This window comes from Dromiciops gliroides, chromosome 3 (assembly GCF_019393635.1).
Source record: "Dromiciops gliroides isolate mDroGli1 chromosome 3, mDroGli1.pri, whole genome shotgun sequence".
Lineage (NCBI taxonomy): Eukaryota > Metazoa > Chordata > Mammalia > Microbiotheria > Microbiotheriidae > Dromiciops > Dromiciops gliroides.
In genome coordinates, this window is record NC_057863.1 from 651,249,812 (window position 1) to 651,273,032 (window position 23,221).

Sequence of the window (23,221 nt, forward strand, 5' to 3'; positions counted from 1 at the left end):
CCTAGAGCCTACAACGCAAGGACCCAAGCCTCCTGCCCCTTTCCTTTTCCAACAAGGACGCAGGTGCCCTGATCCGCAGGCCCCGCACTGTCAAGGGATCAGGTGTCTCAGGCCCAGCACTGGCAAAGATCCAAACTCTTGACCTTAATCTCCGCCCTCTTCCCCCAGTCCCTCAAGAATCCATGCATCCCGACCCCTCTTCCTGCTACTGCCCCGTAGAAACCCATGAATCTTGTCTCTCCCCACGTGACCTAGAGGTCCTACCCCTAGGTTCACCTTGCAGGGACCCAGGCAGGAATCCGACCCTTAATCCTCCCCTAGGCGTGACCCAGGGGTCTCAATCCCTCAGCTGGCACTGCCTTTTCCCACCAGAGTCCTGACACTCTTTCCACTTGGCTGGAAGGAAGCCAGGCATCCTGAACCCATCTGCTTACTTGGGGACCCAGATAACCTGAAGTCCCCACCCCTCACTTTCTTGAGTTATCCTGGCCAGCCCTTTCAGGAATTACTGGCAATAAAATGGATGCCAGGAGTTCTTATTTAAGGGTCTCTCCTCTTTGCAGCCAAGGGCAGCTAGCTTTCAACTGGGCTATAGGATGATGCCCTTCGGGACCCATGGACCCATGGGCAAGCCAGCCACCAATTCAGTCAAGCCTGATAGGGCTGCCTGTCATTCTGGCCAGCTGTGCCTTCTAAACAGCATAAACTGAGTCTTGAGGTAATTTTATTTATTACTATGCCACAAAGGTTCAGATCTAGAATTCTCTAAAATTCCGAGATTCTGTGAATGATGAAGTGACACCTACCCTGAAATCTTCAGGGAATAAAAGGTTCATTTAGGAGCTTCCCCCCAAGGGGTACCAATCTGATATTACACAGCTTGTCTTCAGTCAGAATGGAACTCAGGTCTGCCTGATGCTGAGGCTTAGCCCTTTATCCACTGAGCCACCTTTCTTCCTAGCACAGTCACCCTAGCACATAGTAGGGGCTCTAGAGATGCCTTTTGATTTAAAGACAATAGGCATGCAGAAAGGATCTATAATCCTAAGGAGCTCCTGATACAGAATAACCTTCCACCAACGAAAACACAAATTATTTGTGAGTTAGGAGATAAACCCAGGAAATTATCTGAGATCAGGAGTTAGGACACTTGTCCAGAGTTACCCATGAAATGTATAAGTGTCAGAGTGAGAATTTCTGACATCAGCCTCAGTACTTTGTCTATTCTGTTACGTGATTGGTCTGTCTCTATTTTCATCTCTGCCTCTGTCTCTTTATCTAGATTGGAGTGAGGAAAGTGCCACCTCTGAAGCCTACTGGCTGTGAGACCATAGACAAGTAACAATAATAATTATAGCTAACATTTGTATAGCAATTACTTTGTGCCAGGTACTATTCTAATTATTTCATTTGATCCTCATAATAACCCTGAGAGGTGGGTGCTATTATTGGCCCTATTTTATGGTTGAGGAAACTGACGCCAACACAGGTGAAGTGATGTGCCCAAGATCACGCAGCTAGCATGTCTCTGAAAGATAGTTTTGAACTGAGGTATTCCTCTATAGGCTCCTCTATAGGCTAAGCGACCTCACTGACCTCAGTCTCCCCAGTAACTTTCTAAGATTGGAAATTTAAGACAGCTGCTGATCTGCATTGATAAAGGAATTTTCTTTTTCTTCCTTCCTTCCTTCCTTCCTTCCTTCCTTCCTTCCTTCCTTCCTTCCTTCCTTCCTTCCTTCCTTCCTTCCTTCCTTCCTTCCTTCCTTCCTTCCTTCCTTCCTTCCTTCCTTCCTTCCTTTCATTTTTTCATTCTTTATAGTGGGCAATGAGGTTAAGTGACTTGCCAGGGTCACACAGCTAATACATGTCAAGAGTCTGAGGCCAGAATTGAAACTCAGGTCCTCCTGAATCCAGGGCCCATGCTTTACTATTGTGCCACCTAGCTGCCCCCCATAGAGGAATTTTCTTAACCAGGAATCTTGTTACACAGGTTACATTTGTAACATATGGGATCTAGATAAAGCTATTTCTATCTATTTCTATGCCCTCTATCTTTATCTCTAGCTCTCTCTCTTACTCTCAGTAGCTAAATCTATATCTTGTTTTAAATCTATATATTTGTGTCTTTATATATGTATCTGTATATGCATCTCTCCCTTCCCTTTCCCTCCCCTCCCCCTCACTCCCTTTTCCTCCCTTTCTCTCCTCCCCTTCTCCTTTGTTTTTGTCTCTGTTCCCCTCCCACCCTACCTTGGATTCAAACATTTCCAACTCCTGCCTTACCAGCTCGTGATTATCTAGAGTCAAACCACATCACCTTTCTAATACTCAGTTTTACTTATCTATAAAATGGTGGTAGTAGCACCACTCACTAGTTACCTCTATAGAGACACTGCAAAAAAAGTGCTTTGTAAACCTAAAGTATTATAGAAAAATTATTATTGTTACTACTACCACTACTTTGCAATTTTTTTTTTTTGTATTTTTTTTTTTTGTTGTTTTTGCGGGGAATGGGGGTTAAGTGACCTTGCCCAGGGTCACACAGCTAGTAAGTGTCAAGTGTCTGAGGCCGGATTTGAAATCAGGTACTCCTGAATCCAGGGCCTGGTGCTTTATCCACTGTGCTACCTAGCTGCCCCGCCAATTTTTGGATAGCTAAAACTTTACTTCAGCAATGGCTGATCTATCTAGCTATGAGCACCTCCTAGAACAGTTTTGTATATTTCTGTTAAATGACCAAATGTCATGTAGGAGGTTGTGATGATTCATGAGGGTTATAGAGATATCAGTTTAAAAAAATAATAACTTTTTCATAGGATTTATTTGCTAGTTGCTTCAACAACTCAAGAGATGCTTTTGGAATTCCACTCTATATATGCCCATCCCCCTTTCAAAGTCATTCAAGTGATATTTTTTCCCTGTCTTTTATAATTAGGGAGAATTTCTGGAGTTTGTGTTGAGTCAAGATTTTCTGGGACCTGGGGTTCTTTAGCTTCTCCCTTTTCCAATTTTTGTAGCCTGCTTGATTTAATCTCTAACTTTGACTAGGAACTGAAGTGATGAAGTCACCCCCCTTCCCACTTAAAAAAAACAATTGCCCTTCACTGGTTATTGTGTAACTCAGGACTCAGGGTACTGTTGACAAAAAGCAGTATCAAGCCCTTGCCTACCACTGGTAAGATCAGCTTCCAATTGTATTATGAGTTTGTGCCAGCACATGCTAAAACATTCATGTATCAGTCGATTAAGAGAGTTCATGGAGTACATTCAAAGTTTGCCTGCTCTACTGATCCGACAGGTATATAATGATACTGATTAATAATAAAAATAATAATAGCTACCTATATAGTGCCTGATATGTTGTCATCAATCACCACACCCACCATACCACACCATCATCATAATTGTCGTCATTGTCATCGTCATTCCCATTTGACAGTTCAGGTTACTGGGGCAGGCTAGAGACTAAATACATTTTGCCCAAGGTTGAACAGCTAGTTACTTAACTGAGGCTGGATTTGAACTCAGGTTTTCCTGACTACAGAACCAGCACTCCATCTACTGCACCATCTTATTCCAGGGTATTTTACCTTCTTGTGGTGCCAGAACATGAAGGGGAACTGGTCCCTTCTCTATGCCAAGATGACTGGTATGACAGGCTTGAGTAGGCTAGACTATTTCTGTGATTTTTAGGAGCACTTACATCCCTCTGAGTCCGTGATAATATTATCCGTTGAGGCACCAGACCTGCAATTTGCCTTTTTTTAAAAGCATTCCTGTCAGGCTTTTGGAGCTACCATTATTGTTGTTGTTTGTCCTTCATTCTCAAAGAGGACCATGACATCGGGCGGGGGTGGGGGGGTGGGGTGATGTCATGACTTGCAGTGAATTAGATTTAAGTGAGGGAGGGCTGAGCAAGGTCAGTCTCCTCCAGAGTCATCTGGGTCCACTGGCAAGGACGACTGAAGATGGCCCTGGATGTTGAGGCAATTAGGGTTAAGTGACTTGCCCAGGGTCACACAGCTGGTAAATGTCAAGTGTCTGAGGCTGGATATGAATTCATGTCCTCCTGACTCCAGGGCTAGCACTCTATCCACTGTGCCACTCATCTCAGGGTGCACAAAACCCCTGGTAGGTATCACCCAGGCTGACAGCCACCTAGCTGGCCATTGTCATTCTCCTCATGACATGAACAATGACCTTTGAGGGTGTGGTGCTGGCTCTTTTTAGTACCCTTGTTAATAACAGTTTCATTATTTAAAATTGATTTTACATAGAAACAATCCCAGGGCAAGTCACCATCTTGCTATTATGCTTTTATACTTAGTGGATAAAGAACCCCTGTTTTTTGTAGTCGAATAAATGGATGAAGAAATAAAGTCATTTTCTGCAGGCTCACTAAAAGTGTTTTCTGTACAAGCCCAGTTGCAGATATGAGTTGCAAGATAATATGGACCTCATCCTGTTTCCACTTGACTTTTTATTTCTTTTGCTAGTTCTTTATATCTTGAAGGCTTTTTTATTCTCCAGAAGGCTTTGTGGTTATGAGTAGTTTGGTACGGCACTACTATTTAAATGTGGTACTTAGTGATTAAGGATCAATGTTATATTGGGGATAATGGTTTGGTTCAGTACTAGAGTTCTTACTGATATCTGCATTTATTGTATGGGAATTTGATGCCTATCACTCCATGAAAAAGTAAAGCTTTTGATGCATAATTTTTGCCAGCAGGTCATGTATTGCTAGAGGTTCAATAGGCACTAAAGTTGTACAACCTGTGGTGATGTGTTGCACAGTTTCTATCACTTTATATAATTTACAGTGATCACTAAGACAAGGTTGCTTAAGGATAACACTTAAAATTTGTGGTAGCAATGACATGTTCCATAATTGTCATCATAAACCTTCACATCTCTTCTGTCTCTGTCTCTGTCTCTCCCCTTCCCTCCTTCCCTTCTTTCCTCCTACCTCATCTATTTTTTGGACCCTTTTTGGCCTCCCTGTTGTTGACTGAATTAATGTATTATTAATGGATAGCATTTTGACTCCATTCTTGGATCCTAGCCATCAAAATCTCTATCCATAGATAAACTACTTGGGCCACATAAAACAAATCTAGTGGTATTCATCTTTTAGTCTTTCTTTTCTTTTTCTTTTTCTTTTTTTTTTGTGGAGCAATGAGGGTTAAGTGACTTGCCCAGGGTCATACAGCTAGTAAGTGTCAAGTGTCTGAGGCTGGATTTTTGAACTCAGGTCCTCCTGAATGCAGGGCTGGTGCTTTATCCACTATGCCACCTAGCTGCCCCCCTAGTCTTTTCTTTTATATGGTTAAGTGATGTCTGTTTGTTCCAAAAGTATTTCTGTAGTTTTAAAATTTATTCCCCCCCCCCCCCCCCCGTGCATTGAAAATAACTATGAATCCTCTTTCCATTTTGGGGACATGAAGTGTTAAATCTTTCAATAGTTGCCTAGAGATGATGGGCTCTGTGCTTCATCAATATTGTGTAAATTTGATTAGAATACTTTCAAAATTGCCATTTACCAGTTCCCAAAGTATATATGACCAATATTTTATAGGTGTTCATTTCTTCATACTTTGTCTTTTGTTTCAGAAAAAATCCTAACATCAATTATGTTTAATTGTAAATGTAATATTCCACACTCATATTTGCTTTATACTTTGATTTCAGGATGCCAGTAAGTCTCTTAACACATTAAACCACAACTTTCTTCTTGATATCTTTATAATCAGTGTGTCTTAACTGAAAGTGACCAAAATATGAGTAGATATTGCTTTTTTCAATAGTTTAATGTGACCTCTAGATTCAGTCTTGAATCCTTTGGTCTCTATCTTTCCTTGGCATGAATTAGAAATGCTATACTTATAATTACCTTTATTATTATCAATTTTATAAATATTCTATTGTCATTATTATTGTCACATCTTATTCTTTTCAACTTTTTTTAAAAATAGAATTCAGATAGGAATTGCCCTGAGAATGTCTTTATCTTTCTGTTATTATATTTTATAAGTTCTGAAGTCTATTTCGCAGGTGAATAAAATGCCTTCTTTTTGTAATTGATTGAGTATTGAAAGGCAAGAAACATTTTCTGTATACTTATTGTTGGCATCTTTCAGAACAGTACAAACACCGATCAAGAAGATGGGGGTTATATCTATCTTGTACATACACACATATACATGCACCCATACATATATGTGGCCCATGGGGGCAGCTAGGTGGCACAGTAGATAAAGCACTGGCCTTGGATTCGGGAGGACCTGAGTTCAAATCCAGCCGAAGATGCTTGACATTAGCTGTGTGACCCTGGGCAAGTCACTTAACCCTCATTGCCCTAAAAAAAACCCCAAACCACCATAGGCCCATAGCCTAGAGCCTTCCAGCTTTGACATTCTATAGTCTGTGTTTTTGCATTAGTTTTTTCTGCCTATTCATCTTATAAGATCATGGAAGACCATACCATGTCCTTTTCTTGTTTCCCCCACCACCACCCAGTGCCTTAGATGGATAAATGCCTGTTGATGGATTCAATAGATATCATCTGGCAGCATTGCTAGTCACCCTCAGATTAACAGCTACAGATTAGCTTTAATCCCAGATACTTTTCATCATCCCTCTCACCCCTTCTTCCAGTTTCCTGTTTCAAACTTGAGCTCTGAGTACTCAGTATTGGTGTCTTCTAGCTCGTAGATCTTTTGGGGCTTCTGGGCTTGGGTGGAGATAGAAGCATATTGTACCTCATCCCCCCACTCCTGTAAGCAGGGGGTCAGCACAATTGCCGGCGGGATCTCTGGGCTGGCATGCTGTGTAGAATTCTCATGTTGATTCTGTGAGACAGAGAAAGGTCAAGGAGTTTTGGGAAGGGTTGTCATCCCTATGAGGAATCTAAGATATCGGCTCTGCCTGTCTCTGTTCTCCATTACCGTTCTACTCTGATATTCTAGGTTCCATGTTCCAATATTCTTTCCAGCACTAGCCTTCCATGTCCTATTATATTCTTCTGGGTGTTCTACTGGTTACTTTGTTCTCCCTTCTATAGTTTTAACCCATGGCTGAGCTAGTTTAGCATTATCCTTTAACCTAAAATCTTTCAGCCCTTTATTCTGCTGCCAATCATGCCTTGCCAAGCACCATCCTTGGATTACGCTCATCACCTGCCTCCTTCAGTTCTACTCATGAGCTGCTGAACAGAGCTGCAGAAAGTTAAAGAACCAAGCTGACTGGGTGCATTGCAAATTCATATCACATAATTTCAACTGGGTCCTCACAATAGCAAGGTAATCCTGTTATTCCTCTTTAATCAAGTCACCATTTCCCTCATAACTGCAGCAAAAAGTCCCAGACTTTGTCACTCCCTCCTCAAGCCCTCATGGACCTGCCTCTGCCATGTTAAACCGATGACCTCACCCCATCTTTCACCTGAAGAAATTGAGACCATTTGCTGAGATTTCCTCTTCTTCCCCTCCTTATCTCAAATCCATCAGATGCCTTCCTCCCACTCTCCCCTCCTTCATCTCTTGTACATAAAGAGTTAGGTCCTGGGGCCAGCTAGGTGGCGCCGTGGAAAAAGCACTGGCCCTGGATTCAGGAGGACCTGCTGTTCAAATGCAGAGCTCAGACACTTGACACTTACTAGTTATATCATTTAACCCTCATTGCCCCCCAAAAAGAAAAAAAAAGAGTTGGTACTCTCTCCTTGCCAAGGCAAAACTCTTTCTACAGGGTGGGCCCAAAAGTCAAGGATACTTAATAATGCCTTTATTTTTTGTTTTTTTCATTTACAATGCCAAAACATATATAGGAAGATGAATTTACATCATATGATGAACATCAAATCTCATAAATGGCCAAAAAAATAAAGAAACATACTTTTCAAAGTTATTAAAACATCAGATCCCTTTGTGACTTTTGGTCCACCCTGTACATTCCATCTTCTTTTTTCTCCAATAGATTGCTCCCCCATTAATCTTCAGTCTCTCCTTGTCTGCCTCCTGCTGCATACAGCATTTGCTCATACCTAGCAAAACTCACACTTGATCCAATTTCCTTCCTCATGGTGTAGTGGAAAGAGCAATTTAGAATCAAGTGGATCCATGTTCAAATCTGCCTCAGCCACTTACTTGCCATGGCCTGGATAAATCAATTCCATTCTGGGAACCTCAGTTTCTTCAACTGTCAAATGAGGTGGTTGGACCAAATATATCCAAGACCTCTTCTAGTTCTAAATTCTGTGATCCTATTTTTTTTAGGGCAGATATTTTGTCTTGGTTTTTGAAATCCTCCATAATCTACCTGCAAACTAACTTCCTAGATGAATCTCACACTGTTTCCTTCCCTTCTTTTCTGAGCTACTCTGTCATAAAGAACATTGGTTTTTAGTAAGAATCCTTGTTCTACATCCTGGTTTTGACCGTGGTAGTCACTTTTGCTCCTCAGGGCCTCAGTTTTCTTCTCTGTCAAATGAGGGGGTAAGCTGAAAATATCTCTTGTATCCTAATGAGGTCTTTTTATTTGGAAAAAAAAAAGTCCTGGGTATCTTAATGGATTTCAAGCTCACTTTGAGTCAGCAACATGCTATAGTAGGCAAGAGAGCTATCATATTTGTAATTTCCAGGAATAAGCATGTAATAGTTCCTCTTAACAAGTTTGACCTGTAGTGATTGGGTTTGATCACACCTTGTGTTTACTTCTGGTCATCACAGTGTTGAAAATGCATTGACAAGGAACAGATTATCAGTGGATGAAGGACAACCACTTTGGTGACAGTCTTTAGCTTCCTGCCATATTGATTGAAGGAGGTGGGGATGCTTAGCTTGTGCAAGAGGACTGGAAGCAGAGGGTGATTGATTTGGTCATGAGAGCTGTGTTCAGATTTTGAAAAGACTGTCCTATGGGAGGATGTGATTCGCCCTTGAGGCGAACCAGAGGGGATATGAATAGGAAATTGCAAAGAGGCCAATTGAAAACCAATGTTGGGGCGGCAGTAGGGTGGCACAGTGGATAGAGCACCGGCCCTAGGATTCAGGAAGACCTGAGTTCAGATCTGGGCCTCAGACAACTTACAAATTACTAGCTGTGGTACCCTGGGCAAGTCACTTAAACCCTAATTGCCTCACCAAAAAAAAAAAAAAAGAAGAAGAAACCCAATGTTGGGAAAAATAATTCCACAACAATTAGAGCCATCTAAAACTTCGATGGGCTCCTTTGGGTGGTGTGTATTCCCCTCATTGCTGTGTGCCAGCAGAGGTTAGAGGACACCTGTTGTGTGGTGTCATACACGGTTTGCTTTAATAGCTTGGAAAGTACACTGAGAATTTTAGGACACTTTCGTTGAACCAGATAGCCACTGAAGTCTTTGTTAAGCCTCAAGGTTTATAATTCTGTCAACTATTGCTATTGTCTAACAGATCTTTTAGCCTTGGCTCTCTTTCTTCCCTCCAACACATCCTCCATAGGCCACTTTGATAATCTTCCTGTATACATAGACTTGGGCATGTCACTCCCTTGCTGAAAAAAAATCTTCAGTAGCTCCCTATTTATCCACAGTCTAGCCCAATCTATTTTTTCCAGTTTCAAATCCCATTATTCTCCTCAAAGCACTCTGAAGTCCAACCAGACTTTATGACTTGCTATCCCCAGGACATAGCCTATCCTCTTTGCCTCCTCAGTTTGTTCCCAGATCATTCTTTGTTTGTTTTTTTTGTTTTGTTTTTGTTTTTTGTTTTTGTTTTTTTTAAGTGAGGCAATTGGGGTAAGTGTAAGGTAAGTGACTTGCCCAGGGTCACACAGCTAGTAAGTGTTAAGTGTCTGAGGGCCGGATTTGAACTTAGGTCCTCCTGAATCCAGGGCCGGTGCCTTTATCCACTGCGCCCACCTCGCCAACTCCCCCCCCCCCCCCCCAGATCATTCTTTATCTCTCTCCTCCTCCTTTCCCCAGTTCTCCTCACCCTGGTCTCCATCTGATGAATTTCTACTCCATTTTTAAGCTCACTCTTACGCCAAATTCTCTAGGAATCTTTCCTAGGCACACTGCTTGGCAACAATCTTTAGCCTCCCATCTCACATAACTTTGGGTCCATATGTTTCAAAGTAGTATTTGATATACACAGTGATATTATTTCTCCCCCACCCCACTCTCCAGTTAGACTGTAAGCATCATGAAGGCAGGTATCAAGGTTTGTCTAAATTTTGTATCTCTTCTAGCACTGGGTCAAAGAGCTCTGTACACATTTTAATAAATGTTTGGTGAGTGAAACTGATCTTTGGCCTAGGCAAAGTCATCTACTTAGGACCCATTGTCCCATCTTTCACAAACTATAGCTTCTCTGCTGAGCCAGATCCTCTCTGTCTTTTGCCACCTGACTCCACATATGAGGACTTGCCACTGCACCTAATAATTCCAGGGATGAGTTAGGGTCAGCTTAGTGGGGCTAGTTATCAATGTCTACATTATGGTCATTCACATGTTGCTGGGTGATGGTTGGAGTGTACTATCTTGTCAACTAGATTAAACTATTCAGGGTTGGGGAGTTGACAATCCTCATGATTCTGGAAGCCCACCGCATTGGTGTGGATAGGGAATGAGAATGCCTTCTTCCCAATCCTTTCTATTTCTCCAGTGTCCTATAAGGTGATGTTGATTGAGGGATGGGGATTGAGAATCTGGGGTAACTTACCAGTGGGACCACACTGGAGACTTGGTTGGTGCTGATCCCAGACTCTGAACCCCCCACATCTCCGTCTGATGGTTTTCTCCTCAGTCTCTTCACTCTGAGAAAGGGCAGCCATGCTTGGTTATGAACATTTCACATGACATCTAAAGGCTCTGCCAGTTATGATCTAAGTTTCTTTCCACATTTGACTTCCTATAGTCCATGTTCAATGCTCTGCCTGAGGCAGCTCAGTGGGACAGTAAATAGAACACAAGACCTCAAGTCAGAAAACCCTGAGTCCAAATGTGACTTCAGACACTTCCTTGCTGTGTTACCCTGAGCAAGTCACTTAACCTCTTCCTGCCTCAGTTTCCTCACCTGCAAAATGGGATGACAATAATACCACCCATTTGTTGGGAGGATCAGATGAGATAATATTTATCAAGCCTGTCACATAGTAGGCACTTAATCATGCATGCTTTGTTCTTCTGCTAAGTTTGAACAGTCCTTGTCCTAAAGTCCCACCCAGCTTTGATATTTTTCCTTTCTAAGGACTTTCTAGCTCTTATTCTAAGATTCCTATTAGCTCTGACATTCCCCATTCTAAGTCCCACCCTCCCCCAGTTCTGACACTCTCTATTCCATATTTTAAGGTCTTCCACTCAGATTTCTGAGCTGAAAACTCACAGGCAAGTCACCAGGCAAGTGAAGAGCACAGTAGCCAAGATGGATAGAACCAGAGCACTTTGATTCACTGTTTCCAAGAGGTGACTGGACCTTGGTGAGCCTTTATCTGAGGACACATACAATTTAGAAAGAGCTAGATTCTCCACCATTCTTTCTCTAGCTCGTCCCCGCCTCACCCCCACCCATTCTCCAAAGACTCCAGGAATAATGACATCCCATCTAAATGTCTCGCATCTTCCTTCTCACCATCCACTCATCCAGTGCCCGCTCTTCCCTGAACAAGACACTAGATCTCTCTGCTCTGGACATTTTCTTTGGGTATCTTCTGTGCCCGGAATTCTCTTCCCTTTCATTTCCACCCGCTGACTTCCCCAACTTCCTTCAAGTCCCAGCTGAAATCCCACCTTCTACCTTTCTCAGGTCTTCTCAATGTTTTTGACTTTTACCCTACTGGTTAGCCAATATAGATTTTCTTTGTACATAATGCCTAGCATGTTGTCTGTTCATTATACTGTCCGTTCCTTGATGGCAGGGACTGTTTTTTGCTTGGTTTTGTATCTCAAGAACTTGGTAGAGCATTTGGCACAAAGCAGGCCCTTAACAAATGCAAATTAACTTGGTGAGACTAGCACTGCAGGCCAGGAGTGGAATGAGACCAGAACCCAGAAGAGGAAATGGGGGATCCCCAAGGAACAACCTTCTTAGGGGCCCAGATCTTTCTCTCTCTGGTCTCAGGACCCAAGAATCTAGTGCCACTGGTTCTAGCCTTCCCTTTTAACTTCTCCTGAGCAAGCCAAGTGTCTGGTCACCACCCTCTCCCCAAACTCACTGGCAGGGGTGAGCTGGATAGTTGTCTCTGTGCTCATCGTGGCTTCTGCTAATTTCACCTGACAGGTAATATTGGTGTTATTGTCCTGGGGCCAGGGGGTGAACAGGAGTTTGGAGGAATTGGTATTTTGTGAGGCCAGTCCCTGGGAAGAGAGAGCAGTCCCTTGCCAGAGGAAGGTGACAGGTGAAGCATTTCTGCAGACTTCAGGAACCACACAGGTCAAAGTCACCTGTTTCCCAGGTTCCAAGATCTCTGGCATGTGAATCTCTGGCTTCTCGGTCAGTTCTGGAGGAGGAGAGATGGTGTGAGCTAGGTAGAAGGAAGAGGGGTCTTTCCAAAGTGTACAGTCATGTGATGGCTTTGGGGTGTCTATTTCCCTGGTTTTTCCCTCTTATTCCCTGACTTATCTCTCTGTCTCCAATGGCTGCATATCACACCCAGCCCACAGTGTTTTACTACCTCAAGGAGAGCCCCCTTCACTAGTGTGTCTGTCCCTTCCACACACCTATGAAGAGCTCTCCCACTCCCTCTCATCCTTGATGCCCAGATTCTGAAGTGATCACCCCTGCCTAGGGTCATGTTTCTTTACAGAAAGAATCAGAGTCTCCCCTTCCAGCCAAGGTCCTTGAGACTATAGCTCATGGATCACCAGCATGTCCTTCCCTGGCTTCCAAACTGACTCCTTCCCCAGGCTTTTCATCATCCCAAACAATTTCCTGGGACAGAGAACTCACCTACCACCTGGAGTGATACTCTGTGTTTGGAGTAACTGTAACTCAGTGCTCCCTTTTCTATACGGAACTCATAATCCCCTGCATCACTTTTCTTGGCCCCAGTAATTCTCAGGGAGCAGTTGTCCATTTGGGGATTCCCAATAAAGTGGAACCGGTCTTTGTCCCCGGGGTGGATTGTCATGTGGGGTTTATTGGTGGCCACCAGTTTGCCTGATTTCTTTTGGTACCAGTATGCATAGCCTGGGTCATTATTCCTGTATTCTGAGGGATAGTGGAAGGAGCAGGGGATGGCGACACACAACCCTTCCTGCACAGTGACTGGCCCGGACACGCAAAGCTCAAATGTTTGCTTCTGTGGAGAAAAGGACCCTAAGGGGAAAGAGGAAGATTCAGCCCAAGGCCTCCTGTATTTTTTCATCCAACCTTACCCCCACACCTTCCACAACTGATTTATCTTTCAGGCCCTCCCACGTCTCTCCAGGTACCCTCCGTTCTGACTCTTGCTGCGACTTACCCTCCCAGAATTGGAGCAGCAGCAGCAGCAGGAGGAGAAGGAAGTCCATGGTGAGATGAAGGGAAACAGTGGAGACCAGAGCTACTGGGGGGAGCCTGAGACCCATTCATACGGCCTTCTGGGGGGAAGAACCCCAAGCCAAGGGGAAGAAGCACCTCAGAACTGGAGGAAGGGAGACGGGCTTCTGAGAACGCTGGGGAGCTGGGTCCTCTCAGCTGCCCAGCTTCTCCCTTCTGCTGGTCCTCAGAGCAGGCGCCACAAAGGAAACCATGAGCCTGATAGGAGGGAAATCAGATCTGTGAAAAAGGAAGATGGCCCGAGGGATGGAGGTGGTGCAGGGAAGTGACCAGCACTTCCTCTTTCCCTGGTTCCCGGTGCTCTGTGAGTTCAGTGATCAAGGTACTCCTTTCTCACAGAATCTGGGTTCTGAGGCCCAACCTTAGACAGGAGGCTCCTCCCAACCTCCATGAGCTCTCCATGGTTCCAGCCCTGTTGCCTAACTTGTTTTTCAGTCATTTTTCAGCCACGTCTGACTCTCCGTGATCCCATTTGGGGTTTTTCTTGGTAAAGATACTGGAGTGGTTTGCCATTTCATTCTTCAGCCAATTTGACAGATAAGGAATCTGAGGCAAAGAGGGTCAGGTGACTTGCCCAGGGTCATGCAGCTAGTCAGAGTCTGAGGCTGGATTTGAACTCAGGTACTCTCGGATCCATGCCCAGCATTCTATCCATCATACCACCCTTGATACCTAACTGCACCCTTTTATTCCCCCCCCCATATGTCCTTTTTGCCAACTCCCTCTCCCCTGGAATGTCCACAGTAATCAATTTCTATCTTGAAGTAAAGGTTTCAGTCTTTCTTGCTCCTCTTTGATGTCTCCAAAGCCTTTTTACTGTCTCTTTATCATGATGACAAGAATTCCCAATTCTTTAAAAAATATATAGGGTATGGGGCAGCTAGGTGGCGCAGTGGATAGAGCACCGGCCCTGGAGTCAGGAGTACCTGAGTTCAAATCCGGCCTCAGACACTTGACACTTACTAGCTGTGTGACCCTGGGCAAATCACTTAACCTTCATTGCCCAGCAAAAAAATATATATATATATATATATATATATATATATATATATATATATATATATATATATATATATATATATATATATATGGTAGCTTTTGATTTTAAATGGGCTCAATTTCTTTCTGTATCCCTTCACTTTCCTCTCCAAGAGCCATACCTTAGAACAAGGGATTGCTTTCTTGAAAAAAGTAAAGAAGGGAAAGAAGAGCAAAAAAAACAAACAATAAAATCAATAAAAAAATCAGGTGTCATGTTGTTGTTCCTTCAGAGGACCATGACACTGGGGTAATGTCATGACTTGCAGTAAATTGGATTTAAGTGAGAAAGGGCTGCGCAAAGTCACCAACCTTACTGTCTCCTCCAGAGCCATCTGGGTTCAGTGGCAATATATATCAGGATGACTGAAGATGACTCCGGATGTTTTAAGGCAATTGGGGTCAAGTGACTTGTCCAAGGTCACAAAGCTAATAGGTATCTGAGGTCAAATTTGAACTCAGGTCTTCCCAACTTCAGAGTCAGTGCTCTATCCACTGCACTACCTAGTTGCAGATGACATAATGATATACTTGGAAAATCCCAAAGAAACAATTAATAATTTTAGCAAAGTAGCAGGATAAAAAGTAAATGCACATAAATCATTAGCATCACTATAGGTTACAAACAAAACTCTGAAAGAGATAGTAAAAAATACCCAATTTAAAGTAAATCTAGACAGTATAAATAGGCAGGAGAACACCTACCAAAATAAACCCAGGAACTATATAAACAATATTATAAAGACCTTTTTATAAAAATAAAATCAAATTTAAATAACTGGAGAAATAGTGTTCATGGGTAGGCAGGGCCAATATAATAAAAATGACAATTTTACCCAAACTAATTTATATATTCAATGCCATTCAAATCAAATCATTTATTTTACTAAATTAGGAAAAATAATAACAAAATTCATTTGGAAACACAAAAACTCAAGAGTGTCAAAGGAACCAATGAAAAATGTAAAGGAAGGAGGTTTAGCAGTAGCGCATCTTAAACTATATTACAAGGCAATAATTAAAACTGGTACTGGCTAAGAAATAAAAAAGAAGATCACTGGAATAGAATAGACATGCAATTTATAGCAGCAAAAAAAAATACAATAACCTTATATTTGACAAGCGTAAAGACAAGATTTTGGGATAAGAATTCATTATTTGGCAAAAATTGTTGGGAAAACTGGAAAACAGTATGGCAGAAACTGGGAATAGACCAATATCTTACACCATGGATGCATGACCTAGATATAAAGAGGGATTTTACAAGAAAATTAGAACATAGAACATATTACTTATCAGACTTATGGAGAGACAAACACTTTATGAATAAACAAGAGAGAACAAAGGTATAAAATGGATAATTTCAATTACATTAAATTAAAACATGTTTTGGGTGAATAAAACAAATGTAGCCAAGATCAGAAGGAAAGCATGAAGTTGGGAAAATAATTTTTATAGACAGTTTATCAAATAAAGGTCTCATCTAAAATATATAACTTTGTAAAATCTATAAGAGCACGAGTCATTCCCCAATTGATAAATGTTGAAAAGATATAAATAAGCAGTTTTCCAATGAAGAAAGCAAAATGATTTCTAATCATATGGGGAAAAATGCTCTAAATCATTACTGATTAGAGAAATGCAAATTAAGACAACCTTGAGATATCATTTTATACCTACCACATTGGCTAAAATGATGGAAGGGGAAAGTGACAAATGTTGGAGGAGATGTGGAAAAATTGGGACACATTCACTGTTGGTGGAATTGTGAACTGATCCAGTCATTTTGGAGAGCAATCTGGAATTATGCCTAAAGAGTTATTAAACTACCTGTGCCTTTGGACTCACCAATACAACTACTTGTTCTATTTCTAAAGATGATTAGGGAAAAAAGAAAAGAACCTACATATTCTACAATGTTTATAGTAGTTCTTTTTGCGTTGAAAAAAACCTGGAAATTACAGGGATGTCTATCAATTGGGGAATGGCAATATTATTGTACTATAGGAAATGAGGTAGTTGATTTAAGAAAAACATGTAAAGACTTGCAATGAAATAAGGAAGAGAGAAATGAGCAGAACCAAGAGAACATTGCATACTGTAATAGCAATATTGTTTTAAAAATGACTTTCAATGAATCAATTATTTTGACTATTTTAAATACATAATCACTTCACTAAGACTTGAGACACCCTCCACATAATTTTCCTGAATTTTCATAGCTTTACATAACTTTGTATCAATTCATGTAAATTTTCTCATGTTTTTTGGTATTCATCATTTTCTTCATGTCTTACAGCCCAATAGTATTCCCTTCTATCAATGTACCACCATTTCTTTAGTCATCAGTACACCATCTCTCTCTCAGTCTTTTGTTAACACAAAACATGTTGCTGTCCATATTCTGCTTTATTGTGAGGCCTTTCTTTTTATCAATGGCATCCTTGGGTCCTATGCCTACCGGTAGAATCTCTGGGTTAAAGGGTAGGGGTATTATAGCCACTTAATGTGTGCCTAATACCAAATTGCTTTGCAGAAGTAATTTGTTGTTCTACAACAGGCTGTGTTAGTTAACAGCTCCATGAATAATGTTCTACAACCCTCCTCAAGAACAATCCCCACTTTGTGAAGGAATCTTCTTTGCCAATGCACTGAGCATGAGAGTAACTTGCATTTTTATAGTACCTTGTGGTCTACAAAACATGTACATGGCTTTGTGGCTGTTCTACCAGGCATCATTCTGCCCACATCATGGATTAGAGAGGTAAACCTTCCATAGAGCTGAAGGGACTGAACTAAGGCTGCCCAGTGTGTAAGTATCAGAGGCCATACTTGAACCCAGGTCTCCCAACTGCTTCTACTCATTCCACTTTGCCAGTGGGCTCTTGAACAATGCCCTTATTTCCCCTTAATTTGTGTCCATTATGGGCACCGTGTAAACCAGACCTCAGTGGTGATAGAATGTTCTGTGAGTGGGAGCTAAGTGCAGACAAGCTTCGGTCTCACCAATTGAAAAAGTCTATCTCAGGCCTCCTAGGAAGGAGCCATGATGCCTCCATCACCTTGGATGGGGTCTCTACATTTTCCCCTGATGTCATCTTTTTTTTTAATAAAAGTATTTTATTATTTTCCAGTTCCATGTAGAGATAGTTTTCAATGTTTGTTTTTATAAGATTTCCAATTTCAAATTTTTCTCCCTCCCTCCCCTCCCTGTCCCCTCCCCTAGATAGCAGGCAATCTGATATAGGTTATATATATATATATATACACATGTATATATATGTATATATAATAACATTAAACATATTTCTGCATTAGTCATGTTATAAGAGAAGAATCAGGGCAAAAAGAAAAACAACACCAAAAACAAAAGAAATAGTATGGTTCAATCAGCATCCATATTCCAGTTTTTTTTTTTCTGGATTTGGAGAGCCTTTTCCATCATGAGTCCTTTGGGACCCTGATGTCATCTTTTTTTTTTTTTTTTTTTTTTTTTTTAGTGAGGCAATTGGGGTTAAGTGACTTGCCCAGGGTCACACAGCTAGTAAGTGTCAAGTGTCTGAGGCCGGATTTGAACTCAGGTACCCCTGAATCCAGGGCCGGTGCTCTATCCACTGTGCCATCTAGCTGCCCCCCCATGTCATCTTTACTTCAGTCACTTTATCTCCAACTTCATTTTAATATAACCCATCTCCAATCATGTCAACCAATTAGATTTGAATGATGTCTAACCATTAGATTTGATTGCTGTGTGATGGACCTCCTACAGCTGGAAAGGTATATGAACCAGGACCCAACTGAGAGGAAGGGGTCTTTGGTCTGAGGGAGACTGACTTAGACCTCATTTTGTTAACATCCTGCTGGCCATATTAATAAAGTGACTAAATTACCCAGAAAGTATGTATCTCATAATTTTAATCATCGCACATGTAAAAATTTCAAACTTTAAAAAAAAAATTTTGAGTTTGAAATTTTTTTCCTCCCTCCCCTGTCCCCCTTCTAGAGAAGGCAAGCAATAGAATATTGCTTATGCATGTGAAGTCATAGTCATGTTGAAAAGGAAAAGATGCACACACACAAACCCAAGAAAAATAAAGTTTAAAAAGGCCTCATTCAATATGCACTCACAACTCATCAGTTGCTAACATTTTTCATCGAGGTCCTTTGGAATTCTCTGGCATCACTGTCTTAATCAGAGAAGTGAAGTCTTTTACAGTTGATCTCATCTTTACAATTTGGTTGTTACTTTGTGAATTGTTCTGATTCTGCTCACTTGATTTTGTATTGGTTCATATAAGTCTTCCTTAGTTTTTCTGAAACCATCCTCTTCCTCATTTCTTATAGCACAATAGTATTCCATCACAATCATATACTGCGACTTGTTCAGCAATTCCCCAATTGATGAGCATGCCTTCAATTACTTAGCCACCAGAAAAAGAGCTGCCGTTGGGGGCAGCTAGGTGGCGCAGTGGATAGAGCACCAGCCCTGGAGTCAGGAGTACCTGAGTTCAAATCTGGCCTCAGACACTTAACACTTACTAGCTGTGTGACCCTGGGCAAGTCACTTAACCCCAATTGCCTCACTAAAATAAAAGAAGAGCTGCTGTAAATGTTTTTGTACAAATAGACACTTTCCCCTCTTCTCTGATCTCTTTGGGATACAGACTCAGTTGTGATACTGCTTTGTCAAAGGGTATGAACAGTTTTATAGCCCTTTGGGCATAGTTCCAAATTGTTCTCCAGAATAGTTAGGCAAGTTCACATTTGCGTCCCAGTTTTTGCACATCCACTCCAACATTCATCATTGTTCCTTTCAGTCATGTTAGCCAATTTGATAGGTATGAGGTGGTACCTCAGAGTTGGTTTAATTTAAATTTCTCTACTTAATAGTGATTTGGATTGTTATTTCTTGTCACTATCGATAGCTTTGGTTTCTTCTTCCGAAAACTTCCTTTAACCACTTATCAATTGAGGAATGGCTCACATTTTTACAAATTTGGCTCAGTTCCCTGTACATTTGAGAAATGAGTTGGCCAATCCATTTTTAGTAAAGGATATCCATCCCCCCACAAGAACATACCAGAGATAGGGCCATGCTTCTTTTTAAAGATCTTCATTGAGGGAAAATCTGTGATATCCAAAGACATCCCATTGCACTTTGGGACAGATCTATTTATTAGAAGGTTTTCCCTGACATTAAGCCAAAATTTCCTTCAATTCTCTTTGCCCATGCACCACCTTTCACCCTCTTGCTCTAGGTTCAATCTTATGAGGCCGAACAGAATCAGCTTAATCTTAGAAATGTAACCCCTCTTCCACATACTAGCTTTGCAAGTCCTTGAAGACAGTGGTCAGATTTCCTTCCCTAACTCTTTCCCCCACACTCAACCTTCTTTTTAGTCTCAGCAGTCCTCATATGGAATAGACTGGAGGCCCTTCCCCATCTTGGCTGCCTGTCTCTGAAGGTTTATTGCCTTTTTATTCCAGAAGAAGATAACATCAATCATACAACCACCATCCCAGTCCAAGTCCTCCTCACTTCAAACTAGACTTGTAATAGCCTACTAACTGATCTCCCTACACCTAACCAATCAAGCAATAAACATTTATTCAGGGCTTACTTCCTGATAAGTATCTGGGATACAAATTTGTTGGTTGTTGGGGTTCTTTTTTTTTTTAGTGAGGTAATTGGGGTTAAGTGACTTGCCCAGGGTCACACAGCTAGTAAGTATCAAGTGTCTGAGGCCGAATTTGAACTCAGGCTGGTGCTCTATCCACTGTGCCACCTAGCTGTCCCTGTCTTTCATTCTTGATGAGGACAATGTCATCAGGGTGATGTCATGACCTGTAGTGAATTGGATTTAAGTGATACAGGGCTGTACAAAGTCACCAACCTTACTCTCTCTTCTAGAACCATCTCAGTCCGGTTGTAAAATATATATCAGGACAACTGAGATAACCCTGGATATTTAAGGTGATTGGGGTCAAGTGACTTGCCTAGGGTCACACAGCTAGTAAGTGTCTGAGGTCAGATTTGAATTCAGGACCAGTGCCCTATCCACTGTACCACTTAGCTGCCCCAGGATACAAAGAGAAAAAAAAAACCAAGCCCCTGCTTTCAGGGAACTTACATTCTACTAGGGGAAACAACAGCTTTGTAAAAATTATATACAGAGTAGATATAAAGTAATCTTTTTTGTTTTTTTTTGGTGGGGCAATAGGGGTTAAGTGACTTGCCCAGGGTCACACAGCTAGTAAGTGTCAAGTGTCTGAGGCCAGATTTGAACTCAGGTACTCCTGAATCCAGGGCCGGTGCTTTATCCACTGCGATACCTAGCCACCCTCCCCTGCCGCTGCCCCCCCCCATATAAAGTAATCTTAATAGGTAAGGCTGGCAGCTGTGGAGATTGACCCTATAGAAGGTAGAATTTGAGAGGCATCTGAAGGAAACCGGGTATTCCAAGAGTCAGGTTTGAGGAGGGAGAGATTGGCAGGTAGGGGGAAAGCTACTGCAGAGCACAAAAATGGGAAATGCGCTGTCCTTTTCTGAGGGACAGCAAGAAGGCCAGGGTATCTACATCATAGAGTACACAGAGGGGAGTAGAATGTCAAAGACCAGAGAAGGAGGAAGGGGTCAAATTGGGAAGTCCTTTGCTTGTCAGTCAAAGGACTTTATAGTTGATCTTGGGCATAAAAAGGAATCACTAGAGTTTTTGAATAGAGGAAGTGACATGGTCAAAACTGTCCTGTAGGAAAATCACTCTGGCAACTGTGGGAAAGAAAGATTGGAGGGGAAAAGGACTTGAGTCAGGAAGACCAAGGGTAAGGTTTTGCAATAATCCAGGTGAGAGGGATAAAGGCTTGAATTAGATCAGTAGCTGTGAATATTAATGAGTGAAAATTTGTTTGGGAGAAATTATTGCAGAGAAGGTATAAATTTGGCAATGTGGGGTGAGTGAAATTGAGGAATAGAGGTTGACAATAAAGTGGAGAACATGTGTGATTGGAGGGTAATAGTGCCCTTAGTAGTGATTGAGAAGTTCAGAATGGGGAGGATTTGTGGAGGAAGATCAAGAGTTCTGTTCTGGACATATTGAGTTTCAGAGGTCTATGGGACATCTGGTCTGAAATATCCAACAGACTGTTAGTGATTTGAAACTTCAGCTCAGGAGAGAGATTCAAACTGGATGGATTTATGTAGGACTCATCTTAAGGAAGATGGCAGTTGAAGCCAGGGGAGCTTTTGAGATCACCAAATGAGGCAGTACAGTAAGAAAAGGGCAGAGGTCCAAGGACAGAGCCTTAAGCAACATTTCCAGTTAGTGGGAGTGATAAGGAGAAAGGTTCAGTAACAGAGATTGAGAAATATCAGCCAGAAAGACAGGAGGAGAACCAGGAGAGACCAGGCTCCCAGACACAGGAGGAGAAGGTGATAAATGTCAGATGCTGCAGAGTATTCAGAGAGGACAAGGACTGAGAAAAAAGTCCATGAGATCATTGGTAACTTTGCAGTCTCTCATCTTCTCAATCCATCCTCCCCAAAGCTCCTTAAATGATTTCCCTTTAAAGAGAGTGTCCCTCCTTTGTTAAATAGATTCCAGGGAGTCCTTATTACCTCAAGAATCAAGTATAGATTTCTTTGACATTGAAATCTATCTGAGGTAGCTAGTTGGTGCAGTGGATAGAGTGCAAGGTCTGGAATCAAGAAGACATCTTCTTGAATTCAAATCCAGCCTTGTATACTTACTGTTGTGTGATCCCGGAGAAGTCACTTAACCCTGTTTGCCTCAGTTTCCTCATCTGTAAAATGATGTGGAGAAGGAAATGGTAAACTACTTCAGTATCTCTGCCAAGAAAACCCCAAATGGGATCACAAAGAGTCAGATTTGACTAAAATGAATAGTGGGGCAGCTAGGTGGTGCAGTGGATAAAGCACTGGCCCTGGATTCAGGAGTACCTGAGTTCAAATCTGGCCTCAGATACTTGACACTTACTAGCTGTGTGACCCTGGGCAAGTCACTTAACCCCATTGCCCCCCCACAAAAAAACCCCCACCAAAACAAAACCAAAATAAAATGAATGAATAACAACACAACTTAGCTCCAACCTACCTTTCTAGTCCTATTGCACCTTACTCCCCTCTGCTCTCTCTACCATCAAGCTCAACTTGCTTTGTGGCTCTTCTTCATAAAGAGCACTCTATCTCCACCCCTATGCCTTTATAGTAGCTCTCCCCCAACCTAGAATACACGTTCTTCTCATTCCCATCTTTTAGAATTCTGAATTTCCTTCAAGGCTCAGGACAACTCCTCCTTTCCTGTCTGCTATGAATTCATTTTCCCTAACTCCAGCTGGATGTTGCTGCATGGCAATATTTTTAAACCATGGATTATTTTGCTTTCTATTATGATCCCCACAGTGACTATTGAATATCTGTCTTTCTCCTTTGAGAATCCAGAAATAGTCATTCAATTGGGCTATCACATAGTTAGCCTGAAGAGAAGCAGTATGCATATAGCAAGGGTTTTAATAAGGAATATTCCAGTCAATGGAGTCCTCCCAGCCCCTGGATGAGATTGCAAAATGTAAGGGGCAGGAAACAGAGATAATGAGCTATTCAAGTATAGTTCTTTTCAGACTCTGAGTGGTTGCATTCATTGTTTGTC

General features: G+C 41.8%; 1 protein-coding gene across 1 annotated transcript; it reads right to left on the minus strand.

Moving 5' to 3' along the window:
* Nucleotides 1–8: 8 nt before the first annotated feature.
* LOC122748279 (myeloid cell surface antigen CD33-like) lies at nucleotides 9–13,489 on the minus strand. The gene is made up of 7 exons (XM_043993943.1): nucleotides 13,441–13,489; nucleotides 12,927–13,295; nucleotides 12,193–12,477; nucleotides 11,364–11,469; nucleotides 10,701–10,794; nucleotides 6,646–6,851; nucleotides 9–87 (listed from the first exon to the last, which is right to left on the minus strand). Exons 1-7 carry the CDS (start codon nucleotides 13,487–13,489, stop codon nucleotides 9–11), a joined length of 1,188 nt encoding a protein of 395 aa, XP_043849878.1.
* Between the last annotated feature and the right edge of the window lie 9,732 nt (nucleotides 13,490–23,221).